The 18,512-nt window shown below is 36.7% G+C and overlaps 1 protein-coding gene across 2 annotated transcripts; it reads left to right on the top strand.

The window, feature by feature from the left end:
• Window positions 1-6,392: 6,392 nt before the first annotated feature.
• On the top strand, window positions 6,393-17,487 carry LOC143849612 (uncharacterized). 2 transcript variants are annotated; one of them, XM_077358695.1, is made up of 6 exons: window positions 6,393-10,518; window positions 11,304-11,400; window positions 13,693-13,868; window positions 13,989-14,064; window positions 14,232-14,288; window positions 17,245-17,487. In XM_077358695.1, the coding sequence occupies exons 1-5, from the start codon at window positions 10,390-10,392 to the stop codon at window positions 14,246-14,248; spliced, it is 495 nt and encodes a 164-aa protein (XP_077214810.1). In that variant the 5' UTR covers window positions 6,393-10,389; the 3' UTR covers window positions 14,249-14,288; window positions 17,245-17,487. The 2 variants fall into 2 exon arrangements, with proteins under 2 accessions (XP_077214810.1, XP_077214808.1); XM_077358693.1 differs by having other exon boundaries at window positions 6,395-10,518; window positions 14,232-14,293.
• The last annotated feature ends 1,025 nt before the right edge of the window (window positions 17,488-18,512 follow it).

Here is an 18,512-nt window from a genome sequence, read left to right as displayed (position 1 = left end):
ATCTCTACTAAAATATATTCATTAGGGTGGGGGCCACGGTTTTACAACCATTCTACTGCTATCCTGTTTTGATAATAATTAAGGTGTGAAAGGCTATTACAATTTCAAAAGAATCTCAGCAGCAGTTTTAAAGATGCATAAATGATAATAATTTTTGTAATTTCCCTGCATTTTATCCTAACAAGTAATGGAATTTGCCTATGTACAGGTTTGCCTTTCTTGAGTGCGAAATGCCAACCAGACAAGCAATGCAAAGAGGCCGATGAAGTACACGTGGATTATGAGGTTCCCCACACCTACCCCCCAGTTGAATCCCCACCCAAAGCCCATTCTCTTGAAATGGATGTCGTGGCCGATGAAGTACACGTGGACTATGCGGATCCCCACCCCCGCCCCCCTAATAACGATCATTAAACATATATAGAGAAGTTAGAGGACTACTCTTTAAGTTCTAATTTATGTTGTTTGTAACTCGAGCTTGTAGTCTGGTTAATTGGTTGTTTTGGAATAAGGTACTTTTTTTCTTAAGTAAGAATTTGGTTTGCCATGTATTTGTTGAAATTGAGTAAATGGCTCTCTCTCTCTCTCTCTCTCCCAAGGGACTGATTGGTTATTTAATTACTTAGCTTTCACCACGTCAAGAGGTCCGTAAATGGAGAGATAGATCATCTTGCTCGTGCCAAAATCTCTAGGTCGGTGTTAGAAATTTTTTTTATTTCCTACCGCCTTAGTATATTGCTTCATTTTTAGGGGAGAAGAATCATTTTCTATGGAGCCTCATTGCACCTCGAGAAACCTTTTGTGGGCAGTTTGGATATAACTATATCAGCGAAAAAATATTGAATTTTTTTCATTGAAATTGTTTTTTCTTACTCATTGGATTATTGTCAAAATTGAAATTATTTTGTTTTCCAAGGAGAGCTGTAAACCTATTAGAGACTGAATTTTTATTTTCCATTGAATATTGTTTCCATCGAAAGTTATTTTCCATAATTTATTTTCCCTAGATCCAAACACCCCCTCCGTTTGGAAGTGTATAATGTGATATAGTAGAAGGAAAGGAAAACAGATTCTCATTTATTTACTTCCCTTTTCATCTTGATTTGAGAGGAATGTCATATGGCAGAAAAGGGCTTGCATTTGGAAAATGTACACAGCTGACCTGGACTGTAACGTGAATAATGGATAGCAAAACAAACAATACTCAGAAAAGGAAAATATTCCCATTTTGATTTCCTCCATTGTTGGTGCAACCAAATGGACCCTAAGCGAAGTGAATATAAAGAAGCTGGTTCATTCCACTGATCTGGACACCTAAAAATCAGGAACTTACTAGGCAATTTCGTGGAAAACTATTTCACGGGTGGCTTTTTGTGTGATAGAACAGCCACCTCATATGATTAAATGAATAAGACAAATGTGGCTTATTTCGTGAAATTGGCGTAAATATGTTGTGCCTCCAAAAGCATTTCCATATGATAGAACCTCTAAGAGGGATTGCATGCTATGGAAACCTCTATAGATGGGAGGGTTAGGATCATCCTATGGAAATGATTTTCAGGGCACAGCCTATTTACGTTGTGGCAGAACAAATGGACGGAATGGGCTGTAGAGTAGTTAATATGACTCAATCTTTAAGCAGGTATATCTTTTCTGAATCAAAGATCTTCTAAATAAATATGTTATATTCGATTTGCCTACTTGGGGAGCAAAATCTTTAAGCATGGCCCGGAAAATCCTCAAGGCCTAGGTGGGTGATCTCTCTAAATCTAGGCATTTCTTCCCCATTTAAGAAGACGATTTTACCATTTCTCATAGTAAGGCAAATAATGGAGAAGAGTTCCCTTAAGTTGGCTTTTTTAGTCGTCCTCGTCATGGCATCTGGTTTTTTCTTATCTCCTTTGCTCTCACTTTTATTTCCTTTAATCATGATGTTTTTTACATAAGGGGGGCATGTTATACACAAGGCTGGGCCCAATTGAGTTGGGGGCCTATTAAGGAAATAGCTTTAGTTGTTGCACCTCTCATGGTCAATGAGTTTTAGCTGTTGCTTACGTGTATCAAAAGGACATTGATATTTCCACCCACTTTTGCACAACAGACACTTTTAGCCCATTTTGTCTTATATTTATTTAATTTAATTCATCTGAGGTAGTTGTTCCGGTGCGAACTGGCTTCCTGCCAAGTTGCCTAGGGAATTTCAGGGTGACTTTTACACCAGGGAACTTCCAAAAGTTTGCTAGGGAATTTTATGACTGACTTTTGCACCAGAGAACAGACACCTCAGATGAATTACATGAATAAGACAAAAAAGTGAGCTTGTGTGGCTCTTCTCGGACGATGAGAGAACTTTTGCAAGAGAGATCAGCCAAACAACTCACTTTTCTGTAAATTTTGTCTAATTCATTTAATTCATCTTAGAACAGCCACACAAGCTCACTTTTTTATAAAGGAGGTGAACTCACAGGGGCCGTTTAGATTTAGCTTGAAAGTAGTGTCTGGGTGGCTGAAATTATGGATTTTTTTTTTTATGGATTAAGATTCTGGATTTTACAGTCCAATAAGTTGGATTTTAAGTAAAGAATCCAACTTTATAAATCCCAGATTTTAAAATGATGGTATCCAAATGGGCCCACAATGTTTTACATGTTTTAACCAGATGTTAAGGGCGATGATAAACTCGCACCCCCTGTAGGATGATCCGCACCCCTTTTAACATGAATTGAGGCAGACTTTAATGCTTTTTTATGTAAAAAGGGTGCGAATTTATCATTTACCTATGTTAAAGGCTATTACAATCTTAAAAAATCTCTCAACAGCTGATTAACATGTAAAGCAGGGAGAGATTGTCCCATTATCAAAACATGATCCCATGAATATCGGTCCCATATATATAGGTACGCTGGGAAACCTATGACTTTGAGGTTGAGATATAAAGCCTAAACCAATTGAGCTACAGGCCCTACCCCATTCAGTCCCCTATATGTGTGTAATGTTTTGTTTTAGAATAAACGATCGTAACTTTGTAATTTCCCTGTCTAGGTGGGTTTGTCTCTATGTTCTCATTGTAATACTTTTCTTCTTCTAATATATCTGGTAGGGGTCTGCCTAACCCTAGCTTACCGTAAAAAAAAAAAAAAAACTTCGTAATTTCCCACAAGACGGCTTTATATCCTTACAAACCATTCAATTTGTGTGCGTACAGGTTTGCCTTTATCGACTGCAAAATGCCAACCAGACAAGGAATGCAATGAGTCTTATGAAATGGATGTTTTGACTGATGAAATACATGTGGATTATCCGGGTCCCCACACTCACCCCCCTGGATCCCCACCCCAAACCCAGTCTCATGAAATGGATGTTGTGGCCGATGAAATACATGTGGATTACCCGGATCCCCACACTCACCCCCTTGGATCCCCACCCACAATGACAAATCATATTTAGGTGGTAACTACTCTTAAAGGATCTCATTTATATTGTCTGTTCTACCATCAAAGTGTGTGATGCCTAAGTGTGGTCTGGTTGGGTGTTTGGAATAAGGTACCTCTTTTGTTTGTAAGAATTCCCTTTGCCTTGTATTTGCTGACAATGAGTAGTAAATCAAAGCAACTGCTCTAAAGATATCAAGGAAATGTTTAACCCCCCCACCCCCCACCCTCTCTTTCTCTGACCATGTCTCATTGATTGATCATAACGATACCGCGGAAATTTAGCCCGTGCCAATGAAAGAATCACCTTAATACTAAATCCGATCGAGCCCGGGATCTTTTTCTAAATGGGAAAATCTAGGATAGGCGGCCAACCCCAGGAAAGACCAATGTAGTCGGCAAATGAGTGAACGTTTCTGGTTTGCTTGACAAGAATAAGATTCTTGTCCCCATGAACCAGACTTTGATCATGAATATAGCTTAACTAATAGCATGACTGTGTATCTTTTAATGTACAAAGAGATCATGACACATATACACAATCATCAAATAATTCTTCATGTTATTTAGTTTGTAACACCAATGACCAATTTATTAATTAACCAACCTTAGCCATAGTTTAAATCAATAAAGAAAAGATACTTAGATCCTTCATAAGCTTAGCACACTTTTGGGTGTTGGATAACAATAAATAGGATAAGGGATATGCTCGTAGGTATCTTCTTCTTTTTTCCTCCTTTTTCCTTCTTTTAGATAATTTAGATAAGGCTTAGTTCAAACTACTGGTATTATATCCTTTCACTCTTGCATATGTGATCCTTCTACCTGCTTTTAAAGAATAAGGTTGAGCAATTGTGTTTTTATTGAGTCTTACTAGTGAAAAAAATTCGAATCTATACTTTTGCCAAGTGGGTCCACTATGGATGAGACCCCGAAAATCATTCTAATTGGACAATCTTTTTTATGGCAGCAAAATCTTTATTAAAAAAATGAGTCAAGACAAAAAGAATAAAGGAAGTCACAATGGATGCCCTCCCAAAATAGATAAGGCCTATAATGGAAGAAACCCTCAAGGAGATAGGAAGTCAAACAGTTCTAACCCCTTCTTGGACACCCCATCCCTGGCTAGCCTGCCAGCTACACCATTAGCAGACCTTCGACCTTATGACATTCTGGAATGTGATAATTGAGCCCCCCACTCGGTCTTGAATCTCATCAAAGAACGACCGCAAACCTCCATGGATAAGGATGAGATCCCCTAACCCCTAATTGGACAATCTTAAGTTTCATGATGATGTCAGGGCTGATTCTTGGCATGGAAATGCATGTGGCTGAAACAAAATATAATCATCCACATTCATGTAAGAGAAAAAAAAATATTTTGGCTGTCATTGTCCAATCAAAGAGCTTTTTGGATCATGACTCATCCACGACGATCGAGATCACTGGATGTTTTAGTTGAAACTCTGAAAATTTTCTTGATTTCTTTCCTTCGAAAATGATTATTATTGGTTTTGATAGTCACTTTTGTAGATAAAAACTATTTCAAACGAAATATTTTTTACAAAATACCAAAAAATGTTTATATATATGAAATAATTTTTACCTAACAAAGGGGGTTATCAAATCTTGTAAAATCATTTTCCAAGGAAAAATACTGGAAATAATTTTTATGATTGCCAGACATACCATTCATTTCGTGCCCATCGATGACACATGGTGAGTTAGAGTTAGACTATTCGATTATTAAACCTAAGCACAATATAATTCTGGACTATTACCAGCCTCAATCATACTATACACAGACACATTGGAGTCCTTCAAATGCATAAAATATTCTATCATCGGATAAGGATAAGGATACTTATAGAGATATGTCTAAGGTACACCTAAACCGTACATTTTTTATCCTTATTAAACCTAAGCACAATAAAGCGTATATATATATATATATATATATATATATATATATATATATATATATATATATATGAGGAAAGTTTTTCTAGTCGGCAGACTAGAGAAGCTTCTCTAGTCCGCCGACCAAAAACACAGTGAGCCCATGTTGTTTGGATGATTCAAAGCATTCATTTGATGGGCCCTATCATAGATAGGGTGTGCCCAAAAATTCAGCTCCATAGGATCATCCTTGCCCTTCGATTTGTGGAGGTTAAAAACACGGTGACCCAACGTTGTTTTGATAATCCAAAGCATTCATTTGATGGGCCCTGACATAGATAGGATGTGCCTAAAAAATCATCTTCATAGGATCATCCTAACCCTTCGATTTATGAAGGTTAAAATGGATGCGTATAAACTCCACAAATCTGTCCATTTTTAACCTCCACAAATCAAAGGTTTAGGATGATCCTATGTAGCTGATTTTTTGGGCACACCCGATCTATGCCATGGCCTATCAAATGAATGTTTTGGATTATCCAAATAATGTGGGCACACTGTGTTTTTTGGTCAGCGAACTAGAGAAGCTTCTCTAGTCGGCCGAATAGAAAAACTTCCCTCGCATGTTTGTGTGAATTAAACGATTCATTTGTTGTGCTTCTAATAATGTAGACAATGCCCTTAAAGATCAACCAATCCGATGGTTGGGAGCGGAGAGGACTTTTAGGGCACAACAAAATGAGAAATGAATGGTTTATAACAGCTAAATATATGGCCCACTATATTTTTCTTTGTGCCCTCGTGTAGGCGAGCTCACCATATAAAAAAACTACTTCATAGTGCCCATTTACACTTATCCTAATTAATATTAGAAATATATCCCCATGTCCTTAATGCTTATCCATATCCGAAATAAGCACATCTGATCCTTGTCGTATCTTTAACCTAAGATATATATATATCTGCCATTTGGGTCCTTTACCATATCAGATACTTAATCAAAAGTAATGCAGCATCATGCCAACATGCAGCCAATCACATCCACTAGGAAGAATGATATCTGAATTCAACAAAGGGCCCTTCGTATTGTGGCGCTTGAAACAGCCACGATGCCAGGAAATATCCCTAGGCCATTTTCTAGCCAGGTAACATCCCTAGGCCATTTTCTAGCCATGTACCCCACTTATGGCTTTTTCCTTTTGCTTTAAATAGTTTATTTTCCGTTGAGTTGGATTATGGCCAATTTTAGAAGGGAAGTGACATCTTCGCCCCCTTTTCTTACCTAGGCGAGTCTCCTCCAGTCTATTTATGACTTCCCTTTTGCTCTACATGAGTTGGCCTAAGAAAAAGGGGGCTCAGCAGTAAGTGAATGTACCATTACCCTTTTATAAAAGGGAAGTGATATATCTGCCCCTTTTGATTACTTGGGTGGCTCAGCAGTGTGCAAGTGACTGCTGAGAGGCTGATGTACTTCACGTCAGAAAGATTCAATGGTTCTGATTCTCACGTACACTGCAGCTGGGTGTCCCAAGTAGTCAGAAGGGACGGATATATCACTTCGTACTCCAAATATAATTGGATCAAATAGCAAAGTCGGCACCTATGTCGCCATGTCATATCCAATTACACGCAACACCCCACTAACACCGTATAATTTCACAAGAATCATGGTAGTTGTTAAACATCAGCTTCAACGGGGTCTCTTTCACTTACATCATAAACAAGGTCGGCATTTCTGTTTTATTTTTTTACCTACAGTAATAAGGATATTTACCTAGAAATTCCGTTTTTAAAACATTAAAGTTAAGACCATTTTTTTAATGAGCAAGCTTTGGTTTGATGGGACCCGACCGATTTATTAGATGAAGAGAAAGATGATATAAAAATAAGAGAAATTATATGATGCCCGACCGTCAAAATAAAGGGCGGAGAGAGACAAACCCTCTCTCCCTTGATTTTTAATCCAAGGGAAAGCACTGTTTTTTACTTTTCCTTGGTTCAAAAACCAAGGCAGCAGGTTTTGTCTCCTTCCGCCCTTTACAATTTGACGGTCGGGCATCATATAATTTCTCCAAAAATAAATACTCAATGAGATAATTGATAAAAGACAATCAAGATACTCACACTACTTGTGGTATTTTGAGCCACTAAATCATTATAAACACACAATGAGATAATTGATCGATCATAAACGAAATTCAAAAAAATATATCTATAGGCCCTGTTCATTTTTGTTATTTTGAGAATTGATTTCGAGGTTAAAACTAATTATTGGACTCAAAATTAAGGCCCTGTTAGTTTTGGATTTTTGGATTTTGTGAATCGATTTTGAGTCTGAAACTGATTATTGGACTCAAAACTGCATTTAGTTTTAAGTCCAATAACCACTTTTGGACTAGAAATCAATTCTCAAATTCCAAAATAATCATGGTCTGCTTGCTTTGGATTTTCGAGAATCGATTGTGAGTCCAAAACTGATTATTGAACTCAAATTTACATTTAATTCTGAGCCTAGAAATCAGTTTTGAATTAAAAATCAAGTCTCAAATTCCAAAACGAAAATGGCTAAAATGATTTTTCAAATAATCAATTTTGGACTCAAAATCAATTCTCAAAATCCGAAAGAAGCAGAGACTGGCTTTTGCCGTTGTAAATACTAATAAAAGCGGCATGCAACACATGATGCAACCAAATATATGTGGCCAAGACTGTAATAGCCAAAAGCATTCACACAATAACACTCAACGCTGCATTAAGTATGAGCCCTTTTTGTTGCATTTGGTCGTATAAATTATACCAACAAAAAGAGTACATTAGGCTCTATTTCTTTTGATGTAAAATGAGCTTAAAACAAATTTTACGGCTATTTTTTACATGAAAATGGGCATAAAATTTGTTTTACGCCGATTTAGCTATTAATGTTAATCTAATGATCAATGTGTGGGTTCTTCACTTTTTCATCTTTAGCCAATGTCACAATGATCCAATGTTAATCTCTGTCACTAAAAAAAACTAAGTAAGAGTATACTATTACCTTGATCTAGCACTGGTCGAAAGTAGAAGTTAATCAATCTCATTACCAATAAAAAGATAAAACAAGTGATAATCAATGGGGTCTTAATTTCCATTATCTCAATGAGTCATTAAAAAGGATTAGAATTGTCTTCTTTACCAGAGTTTCATGCCAAACTTTTTCCTTCATAAACGTTAGACAAGAAGAAAGAGTGTTTCTTGTTCATTTTATAAATTTTAAGGCAAGCGATATCGGCACAACCATGATATTATAAGAGGCACGCTATATGCTTAACCAGCTGTTAGAGATCCCAAAAAAGCTGCTTTTGACAGCTAGTTAAACCCTATGCTGAGTTCATGCCAATTATCAAAATATGGTTATGCCGACATCATTTGCCAATTTTAATTCTCTAATTCCTTCAAAGGTTTTCTTTTTCTTATAATAATGAAATAAAACGAAATTGATAACTATAATTCAAGTAGGTGTGCCATACTCCCGTGCATTAAACTTAAGAGCACTTCTAGCAAAACGGGATCCCGTTTTGCTAGAAAATAAAGGGAAAAATACACTTAGACTCCCTGTGGTTTCTGACACATTCAACTTAACCCCTAAAGTTTAAAAAGTTACAAGTAGATTCCTTGGTTTCAAAACGTGACAAGTACACCTCCTCCGTCAGCTGTCCGTCAGTTTAACCTAACGGGAAGACTAAAACTAACCATGGTTAATATTTTGAAGACATAAGTACCCTCATTTGCAGAGGGATTAGGGTTACACCATTTCCCACCGCCGTAGTCGCCCCTCCGGCCACCGCCGTAGTCGCCATCTTCAGCCACCGCCACCATCTCTGGCCACCGCCGTCACCTCCACCACAGACAATCGAACCCCACCCCATGGCTACATCCTACATTTCAAGAAAAAAAACTTTGATATAGACAAAAAATAAAGCCCTAAATCATTAGGGTTTTTGTGCAAATCATTATAATGACGTGAATGAAGACAAATAAAACTCCTAAATTGAGGGTTTATGTTAATAAATCAACAAGGGTTTGAATCAAACCCCAATTTTCAGTTTTCAAGTATGATAACTCTAATTTTCAGTTGAGGAATACGAGGGCATTTTGATCTTTTCCCCCTCCCTGTAGCTCCGTCCAATTAAAAAAAAACCAATGAAACCACAAGGGGGGGTCCTCCTTGTAACTTTTTAAACTTTAGGGGTTATGTTGAATGTATCAGAAACCACAGGGTCTAAGTCCAAAAATAAAAGGGCATATGGAGCCACGTCCAATAAAACACAAACGTTTCTATTTTCCACACGGGATCCAGTTTTCAAAGTGTTTTCGTGTACGTAATACTCGATACGCTGCATTAAGTAAAACGATGCGAATCATGCATGCGGTGACCCTCACGGACATGGGTGGACCCCACATTGTCCCTATCCAGTTATCCATTGTTACCCTTATTCAATTTCATCGTCATTCTTACCCATATACACGAATAATAGGGTAAGAAAAGAGCATATACTAATGTTTTATGATCCCACTGTCCTCCTTTAGATAAGAAGATAAGCTCAAATGCACACCAAATTGGGATATGCTATCCCCGACCCCTAAGTAACATATTCCTATATCTAAATGTACAGCCCAATTGGCATGGCATGGCATGGCATCTGTAAATTCAAACACAAAGAGTCTATGAAAAAAATGAGGCGGTTTTTATGCACTAGGACAAGTGGAGGTCAGAGGTTCGCATCTATTCAAAGATCCCACTTGTCCGGATATGGTGGCCCCACGTGGCGCCCATCCATTGAACTTTTCTTAGAAGGCCAATGCAGAGAGGAGTCGGTTTTAGGATTCTCAGAAATGGATAGATAGATAGATAGATATTCTTAGAAAGAGAGGGCTTTAAATATGAGCACATGGGCGGGATAGTCTTCACGTGCTTTTTCTTCAGTCTGTTGTTTTAGTTCTTATAAGGTTTATTTAATTTGGTTTGAGATAGTTACTGAGAGAATCTGAATTTATCATTTTTTGTGGGGTTTTGGGAGCTATGGAGGGTAGAAAACCAGTCACTTCGTCTATATCAGCTCAACTTTTTGGTGGGAAGGACTCTTTTTCTTCATCATCTGAGTCTGTTTCTTCTTCAACTGGGATTTTCAGCACTGTTTTTCCTTCCAAGGTATCTTATTTATCCTTTTTTCCTATCTGGGTATTCTTGTTTTGGGGTTATTTTCTTGTTTTTATCTTTCTCTTGATTGATATTAATATAGGGGTAATGGATTGTTAGAGGTAATGGGTTTGGGATTCTGGGTTTCTTTCTTAGGATCTTAAGTTTTTAAAGTTTCTAATTAATTATGGTAAGTTTAAGTTTTTAATTAGGTTTTAGAATCTAAATTAGGATCTTAATTTTTGAAAGTTTCTAATTTTGTTCTGTAGTTTTAATTATGGTAATTAGGAGTCTTTGTTTAAGTTTCTAATTAGGTTTTAGAATTTAAATTAGAATTAGTTTCTAATTTATTGCTTTGGTTGTTTAAGAATTGGAAAGTAAACATTTTTTGGAGTGGAGAGAAAACTTACGTGCAAAACAGAGAGGGGGAACATGAATAGTAGCAGAGAGAAACGAACAGAGAAGGGGTATGGTTCTCTAATTGATGTAATACTTTAAAATAGAATACTCAGAGAGAAGCTCTCTCTCTCTCTCTCTCTCTCCTTTGTGTGATTTGTTTGTGGGTTTTTGCTTCTTGCTTTGATCTTTGATTTCAACAAGGTATCAAAACTTGTTGCTTTGATCTTGATTTTCTACAAGTATTGGAGTGTATGTGTGTTTCTCTTCAATTTAAGTATTTCATTCTGATTAGCACATATTCATTTATATTGGAAATGGGAGGATGGATGTACTCCTGTTTTGTTTCTGGGTTTTTGTTCAATGGGTTTCAAATAATGGTTTTTGTTTTTTGATTCCAGGTAGTAGGGAAGAATTCGTCGCAGTCCGACGCATTGGGATCATGGACAAAGCAGGATCAAGAAGTTCAGACTTGGAATCCCAAGCATGCCCCTGGAGGTTTGTGAGGAGACCCATCTTGTTTCAACTAGTCATATAAATGTTCCTCTACTTTTTTGTCCTGAGAAAATGGCTTTCACAGTTTCACTTTCACATGTTTGTTACTTACATGACCATCATTTTTCTAAAAGTGGGGAGCTTTTCTCTGTTCATGATTTTTCTTGTGATTTTAATTATATGTCAGCAATTCAGCATTATCTGTAGAATTGTTTATTCAATCTATCAATCTTTATTGTGTCTCTAATTAATGGAAAAGAAATATTCAAGTGGAGTATACACTTATGTCTCCTATTTTGGACTTCATTCCACTTTTTGGTGCCTGTCTGAAATTTTTATTAAGAGAAATCTAACCCCTTTATGATGAGTTCAATGAATTTTATAGGATTCACCTCATCTTCATCCATTCCCTCGTTTTCTGATGCTTGGAAATCTATTTGAAGAGTCACACGTTTACCTTTTTTTTCATGGTTATTTGTGCCATGCCATATAAATATATGCACAACGGGCTCCATGAACTTTATGGGCTTTAATTTGTCTTATTTCTTTCCCAGCTTTTTAGATGATTTTTACTAAGGCTCTCTTTCTTTCGACAAAAGTGAAAAAATGGATGTAAATTTTGTTTTAAGCTGTTTTTACTTTGAAAGAAATCGAACCTAAGGAAAATCCATCCCCTCTGTTGAGCTCTTTGCCCCATACTGTGTGATTTGATTATATTGGCTAATCCAATCTTGCTTCATACCCACTTTCTCTGATACATGAAATTATATTCAGAGGCATCTGATCCTTCTTAATGGCCTTTTTGCACCATGTATGAAGAAAATATATAATGGGTTCCAAAAATTTTATTGGATTTACCTTATCTTGTTTCTTACCCATCTGTAGCGCATGTTACCAAAGCTTGTAAAGGGAAATTTCATAGTATTTTTCTTGGCCTTTACCAACCTCACTAGAAAAAGCAACCTTTACCAACCTCACTAGAAAAAGCAATGGAGAAGGAAAGATTGATCATATGCCTCACTGAATAAAGGCCATATGCCTCACTGAGTTCTACACTTCTACGGCATATATTACATGAAATGGGAATGCGTTGGAAGTTTCTCACTGAATAAATTTTACCAACTGGTCTGATCAAGATGTTTCATGAATATTTTTTGTGAAACAACCAATTACTCCAAAAGCTCAAGCCGTTGGAGAAGGCGCTCTTTAATCTTTTATACTTAACACCTCCTGACGTGTGCCCCCTCTTTTTAGGGTTGGCCTACACATGGCATATGTGGCACCTCTTTTTGGGTTGGCCTTCACATGTGGCCTCTCTTTTTAGGTTGGCCTATACATGTGGATTATTTTAATATCAAGGAGTTTTGAACCCAGGGCAATTGCTCTGATACCATGGTGAGAGTATCTCACGGTGTGCTTGTATATAAGTATAAAAGCACACCTTGAGATTAATTGTAATTAAGGGTGTCAGTTTGGGTTTGGGCTCAGAAGCTCGCTCGAGTTCGGCTCGGTATGGGCCCGGCTCGAGCTCGGCTCGAATCCTTAACGAGCCCGAGCTAGGCTAGGCTCGACTCGTTAAGGCTCGTTAAGATTTCATATATTTAAATTTTCCCTTTGTCTTGCCTAGATCACCCCCCTATAGTGTAGTAAATATACTAAAGAGGACTGTCCATGCAAGAAAAGGGTTCAAAATATATCACCTCTTTTTTTACCACCCTCTTCCTTATCACTTTTGGACTAAATCAAATGGTTATTACCATTTTTTTCACGTATTCTGACTGTAATCTTGAATTGATGACATTGTTTCTAGTTTGCTGTGTATAATTTGAAATGTGTTCTTGGATCTTTCTATTATACATCTGATCTCTTCTCTCATAATTCCTTGGAGGGTACACCCTTTTTCAGCTATCTGTTGTTTTTGAATCGTAGAGCACACATTGCTGATAAGTGTAGATCACATCTCTATTTAATCCTATTTAAATTTTATACAAATTTAGACATTATGTCCCAAGTGCATGTGCTTAGCAATTGATTACTACATGGAGACTTCAACAGAGTAAAACTTCAAAGTAACCCTCTCTTAATCCTCTGAATAAGACACTCGTTATATTTACAATAACTCCAAACCATTTCTGATAAATCTTCGTTGGAGATCTATTCTCATGCATTCTCAAAGAATTTGATAGCTTTCCTTTGTGAAACTCTAGTTTTTTTAGCTTTTAAAAGAAAGATGAGCTCTATTCTAGACAGTTTTGGAACAACTCCTTCAACTTTAGCATATATGTGTTTTTTCAGAGGGTATTTCCCAAAGCATGGAAAGAGGAAGCCAGAGCATTCCCTACAAGGAGAGGAGTTCAATATATCAGGATGAAAGTATAGAACCGTGCATTTTCAGCTCGTCTCTATATTATGGTGGCCGAGACATTTGTTCCCTTTCCCCAAATACCCGACCCTCTGGAACACCATATGATGTGAGTAATCTGGATAATGCATGACATGATAAATTACAAGATTTTGTAATTATAGTCAGTTTCGTTCACTAGCATAAAGGATCCAGTGCACTAACACATTTACTACTAAAACATCAACAGTTCAAAAAGGATGCTGGAGAAGAGGATCCAAATGCGGGCACTTTGAACAGTGTTTCGAGAGGAAATTGGTGGCAAGGTACAATAGCTGTCGAGGAAGAATTAGGCCATGTTAGTTTCAGATTGTGACAATTGATGGTGAGGGCCCCAATCTGAAACGAACAGGGCCTTCATGCATCTGGGAAGACTTTTGTAGCTTGGATCAGACAGTGGTTTTTTCTGAAATTGTGATTTTTTTTACTGCAGGATCACTCTACTACTGAATTATCACATCCTAAGACATGTACAGCCCCTATCTACATTGTAAGGTATTTTATAACTCATATTTACAAGTTCAAATCGATTTGGGGTTGAGCTTGTAGCTCAGTTGGACAGGGCTCTTGCATGCATTGGACAATGTTCAATCTCAGCTTACCTAAAAAAAACTATTAGACCCAAGTTTTTGTTTTAAATAAATGAGTATTTGCATGTTTAAGTTTCTGATAACTTTATATACTTTTTATATCTTGAAATTGTTAGCCTTTTACCTCTTTGTTCGCTTTATTATGATCCAAAATATTTGTGTAAAAACCTCAGTTGCATGCTATGATGAATTGGTTTGAACTTTTATCCTTTTAGTGACAGATGATACGCGATAACTATGCATTGAGAATGAGAATTCCAAGGAAAATGTATTAATGAGCATTTTAGCTCTCAATTTTTTTTTTGTTTTTTTTTTAAAAAAGATATCATCAATTAAATCAAAGAAGATTACAAATGTGCTTCAAGGGGGAGAGAATGCCCCATATACAAGTGAACTCTAGAACCTCCCGATTCGGTAAGGTGATCAACCAAATCATTGGCACCACTAGGAATGAGAAAGAAAGAACAATCATCAAGTACACAGAGATCTGTTATCTCATCAAGTAAACATTACAGGTCTCAATTGGTAATAGCTTTGATGAATTGTTAGGGGGTTTGTATTTTGATATGCTAATTTCCAATTTGGATTCATACTTAGGTAGGGTAAGTGATATGTTGTGTGTACTGCTATTTAGTAACTCCTGGAGATCATTTCATTTACTGCATAGCTTTGATGAATTGTTAGGGGGTTTGTATTTTGATATGCTAATTTCCAATTTGGATTCATACTTAGGTAGGGTAAGTGATATGTTGTGTGTACTGCTATTTAGTAACTCCTGGAGATCATTTCATTTACTGCAATCTATGTTGCATCAGTACGGATACGATTTTCAGAATCTGACACATGTATCGAGTATTGGATTTGTCAAACCTCATAAAGAACGATTCATGGATTCACCAAAATAAGTCAATTTTCAAAAAAAAAAAGGGATTCACCAAAATAGTCTGATCAAGTCTCAAATTTTAATTTTTTTCATAATAATATGGTTATAACGAATATATTAAAAATTTAGCAGGTTCAATAGATATAATGTTTTATTTTCATTTAAGACACTAATAGGAAGGTTGAAACTCAAAACATGTCGTAATTATGAAGAGATCTAAAAGTGTCTCACTGAATCCAACTATCGGAATCCGAGATGTGTTTACTATTTTATTGTCCATTTACTTAAGATTTACATGTAAATAACGGAATACCCCCCATTTGGATTTATTAAAAATAGTTTCAAGACCCAAATCTAAAAGGAAAAAAAGTCAACTCTCCTGTTCTAGTACAAAATCCGAAGAAAAATGGTCGGGTCAAAATTTTAAGTTTCTTAACTTCCAAACGGTTGTGTATTTTTCAAATTTTAAAAATTTATAAAATCTGTAATGTCCAAACATTATTAAATCCCAAAAGTCCGGTATAAAAAATCTCATAACTTGGTCTCTAAAAATTATTCATCTTGTCAGGCACTGGTCAACACACTGGCGACAGACTTTTTTTCTAATGAATGATGTATTGATGCCTCATGTTATGAAATATGGAACTTAATCACTTATGAAATTAAGAGTAATGTTAGAATTTTCCATTTTGGTGATGTTACTGTTATTTGATTGCTCTCCAATTATTATTTTTTTATTTTTATAAATATATAATAAAATATTAAAATATATTATTATATTCGGCGTACCTAAACATACCCCGTACCCGCACCCAGTTTTTTTGGAAAATCACGTACCCGTGTCGTGTCGTACCTGCACCCCGTACCCGTACCCAGGGGCGGAGGCACATAGTGCATGAGGGGGGCCACGGCCCCCCCAATGACTTGCAAAATCTCTTTTATGGTTTTTGGCTGTATATGCATTCTAAGCTAGTTTAGTGGCCATGGCCCCCGCCAATGACCAATGACGGCAAGTGTAAATTAGTTTGGCCCCCCCAAGTGTAAATTCCTAGCTCCGCGCCTGCCCGTACCCGTGCTTCGTAGAATATGATCATATGACCGATATTCATAATATGTGGATGGAGTCTCCCACTTCTGTTATTTAACTGAGTTCACTCTATGATACCCACACATAGAATATAATAACTCCAAATTTCTCAGAAGAATTTAGAATGAGAACGTGGATCTGAGTACTTCATCATGGATTTTGATGCCATGAAAGAGTAGCTAGTTCAGAAGATAGATGCAGTTAAAGCCCAGCCCGTGAACTCTCACTGTTGCATCTGGTATTGCTACCGGTATGCTGTTGTGTCAGTCCTGTTATGCCAAGAATATACGACTTTGCATTCAGGTTGTGTGTGTGTGTGTGTTTGTGTGTTTTGAATGATAGGTACTGGGTATTCAGGTTATCACCAAAAGGAAAGGGGAGCCCACCATCTGAAATGTCCCTGATAATTTTACCTAGAACTTCAATAAAATCCAAGAATTACAGTTAAACATCCTTGTTTCATTCTTGTCAGACTCCCCAAGAAACAAAATATGAATAGTTTTTAAGTCTGGGAAAGAAACTGACAATTTCAGTCTGTGAACTCTGGATTTTGCTAAATTTTCTAAATCGAGAAAAGCATGACAAATTGTTCTGAGGTTGTTTTTCTTCGGTATCTGTCACTCACCACGCTGCATTTTCTTAAAAAGCTTCTGGGTCAAGGTTTATTAGATGATTTGCTTAAAGTTCCACTGGAATTTGCTTCAATATAGTGTATTAATTTTAGCCTTATAATTGATGCTTATTTTATGATATGCTCAAAAAATTTCTTTTATTTGCTTCAACCATACTTTGTAGCGTATTTTCCTTGTGTGTTCCATATGGTTACTTTATGCTTCTTTTGAAATGGAGTGGATTAACTCAAACAATTTCATGGTTGTGTTGGCAGATTTTTCAGGAAGTCTTGCAGCTGTCGTTCTAATATTAAATATTAGATGCTACTATGGTGGGTCCCAGTTTGGAAGGGAGATGCAGATGGGTCTTTTACTTCTTGCAGTAGAACCACCACATGAAGAATCCATATGTTATGTTATTTAGGGTGAACTCTGAAGTGTCTTTTTATCAGTTTTTAGAGGACATCTTGTAATGCATATTATTAAAGCCGTAATATAATATGTTACTTTATATGTTAGATCACTGTGTAAATGTTTTAGGCCAACTTAGGTTGCGGAGTACGGGCAGCTATGTTACTGAGCACCGTATTCACCCTCCTTAAACTGTTGTTAATATGTTCACTTGTTTGGAAAAGAAAATAATTATGGACTCTTTATACTGGCAAACCATGCAGTCTGTGTGAATAGCAACATACGATTTCAATGGGAAAGTAAAAAGATAGAATAAACACACAGGCAATCACACAAACGGCAAAAGCCTACTCCACAGCAGAGGCGACGAGTAAGAATCAGAGATTACAAGAGAAGATTAGTGCCTTTCACCAACAACATACAAGAAATCCTAGCACGCCCTTTTACCCTTTCTGAGCTCTCAAACCCTCTTGCAAGATAAGAATGTGAAAATAGCCTTAAAATCCCTTTTATAAGGTGGGCCATAAGTTAGTCATACCGGGCCGAAAACAAGGTGAAGTTTAATGTCTGAAGTCGGAGTAAAAGAAACTTAAATCTGAATAGCAAAGACAAATGTGAGCTGAAAAAGCAAATTCCTCCTAATCTCCTGAGGCTACAGAAGCAACAGGGTGCAGAAGACTAGCTTGATTAATTGCAATGCAATGAGTATACTGTCTGGCCAGGAGATTTTGAAAAAAAAAAAAAATTTGCCAATGAAAAAAAAAATGTGAATAGCAAAAACTAGATTGATTCATCCCAAGTGCAAATGAAGTGGCAGATTCATTAGCCGAAGGAATTGAGTACAGCCTTGTAGGCTCTGTTACTTTCCTGTTTTCTTTGTTTATCCTTTGTGGGCTTAGCTCATCTCTATTTATGATTGTGTTTTTTAGTCCATAAAGCCCTCTGTTATTATTAGTAAAGTACAATCATTTTGAGTGTATCATCTCAAGCATCATAGGAGAGCCACCGCTTGTTATTCTTCAAACCCGTCTGAGATTTTGCTCACTGAAGCCCAAATAAAGAATCTACCAAATATTCATCATAAAATCAGACCTCATCCCGAGCGGCCTCATCAACATGTGAATTGATTTTA

The sequence above is a fragment of the Tasmannia lanceolata genome, unplaced genomic scaffold (genome assembly GCF_043159265.1).
Source record: "Tasmannia lanceolata isolate RefF3 unplaced genomic scaffold, GAP_Taslan_0.1 ptg000018l, whole genome shotgun sequence".
NCBI lineage: Eukaryota > Viridiplantae > Streptophyta > Magnoliopsida > Canellales > Winteraceae > Tasmannia > Tasmannia lanceolata.
The sequence above is the reverse complement of the archived record's forward strand: the minus strand, read 5'-3'. Positions and strand labels throughout refer to the sequence as shown.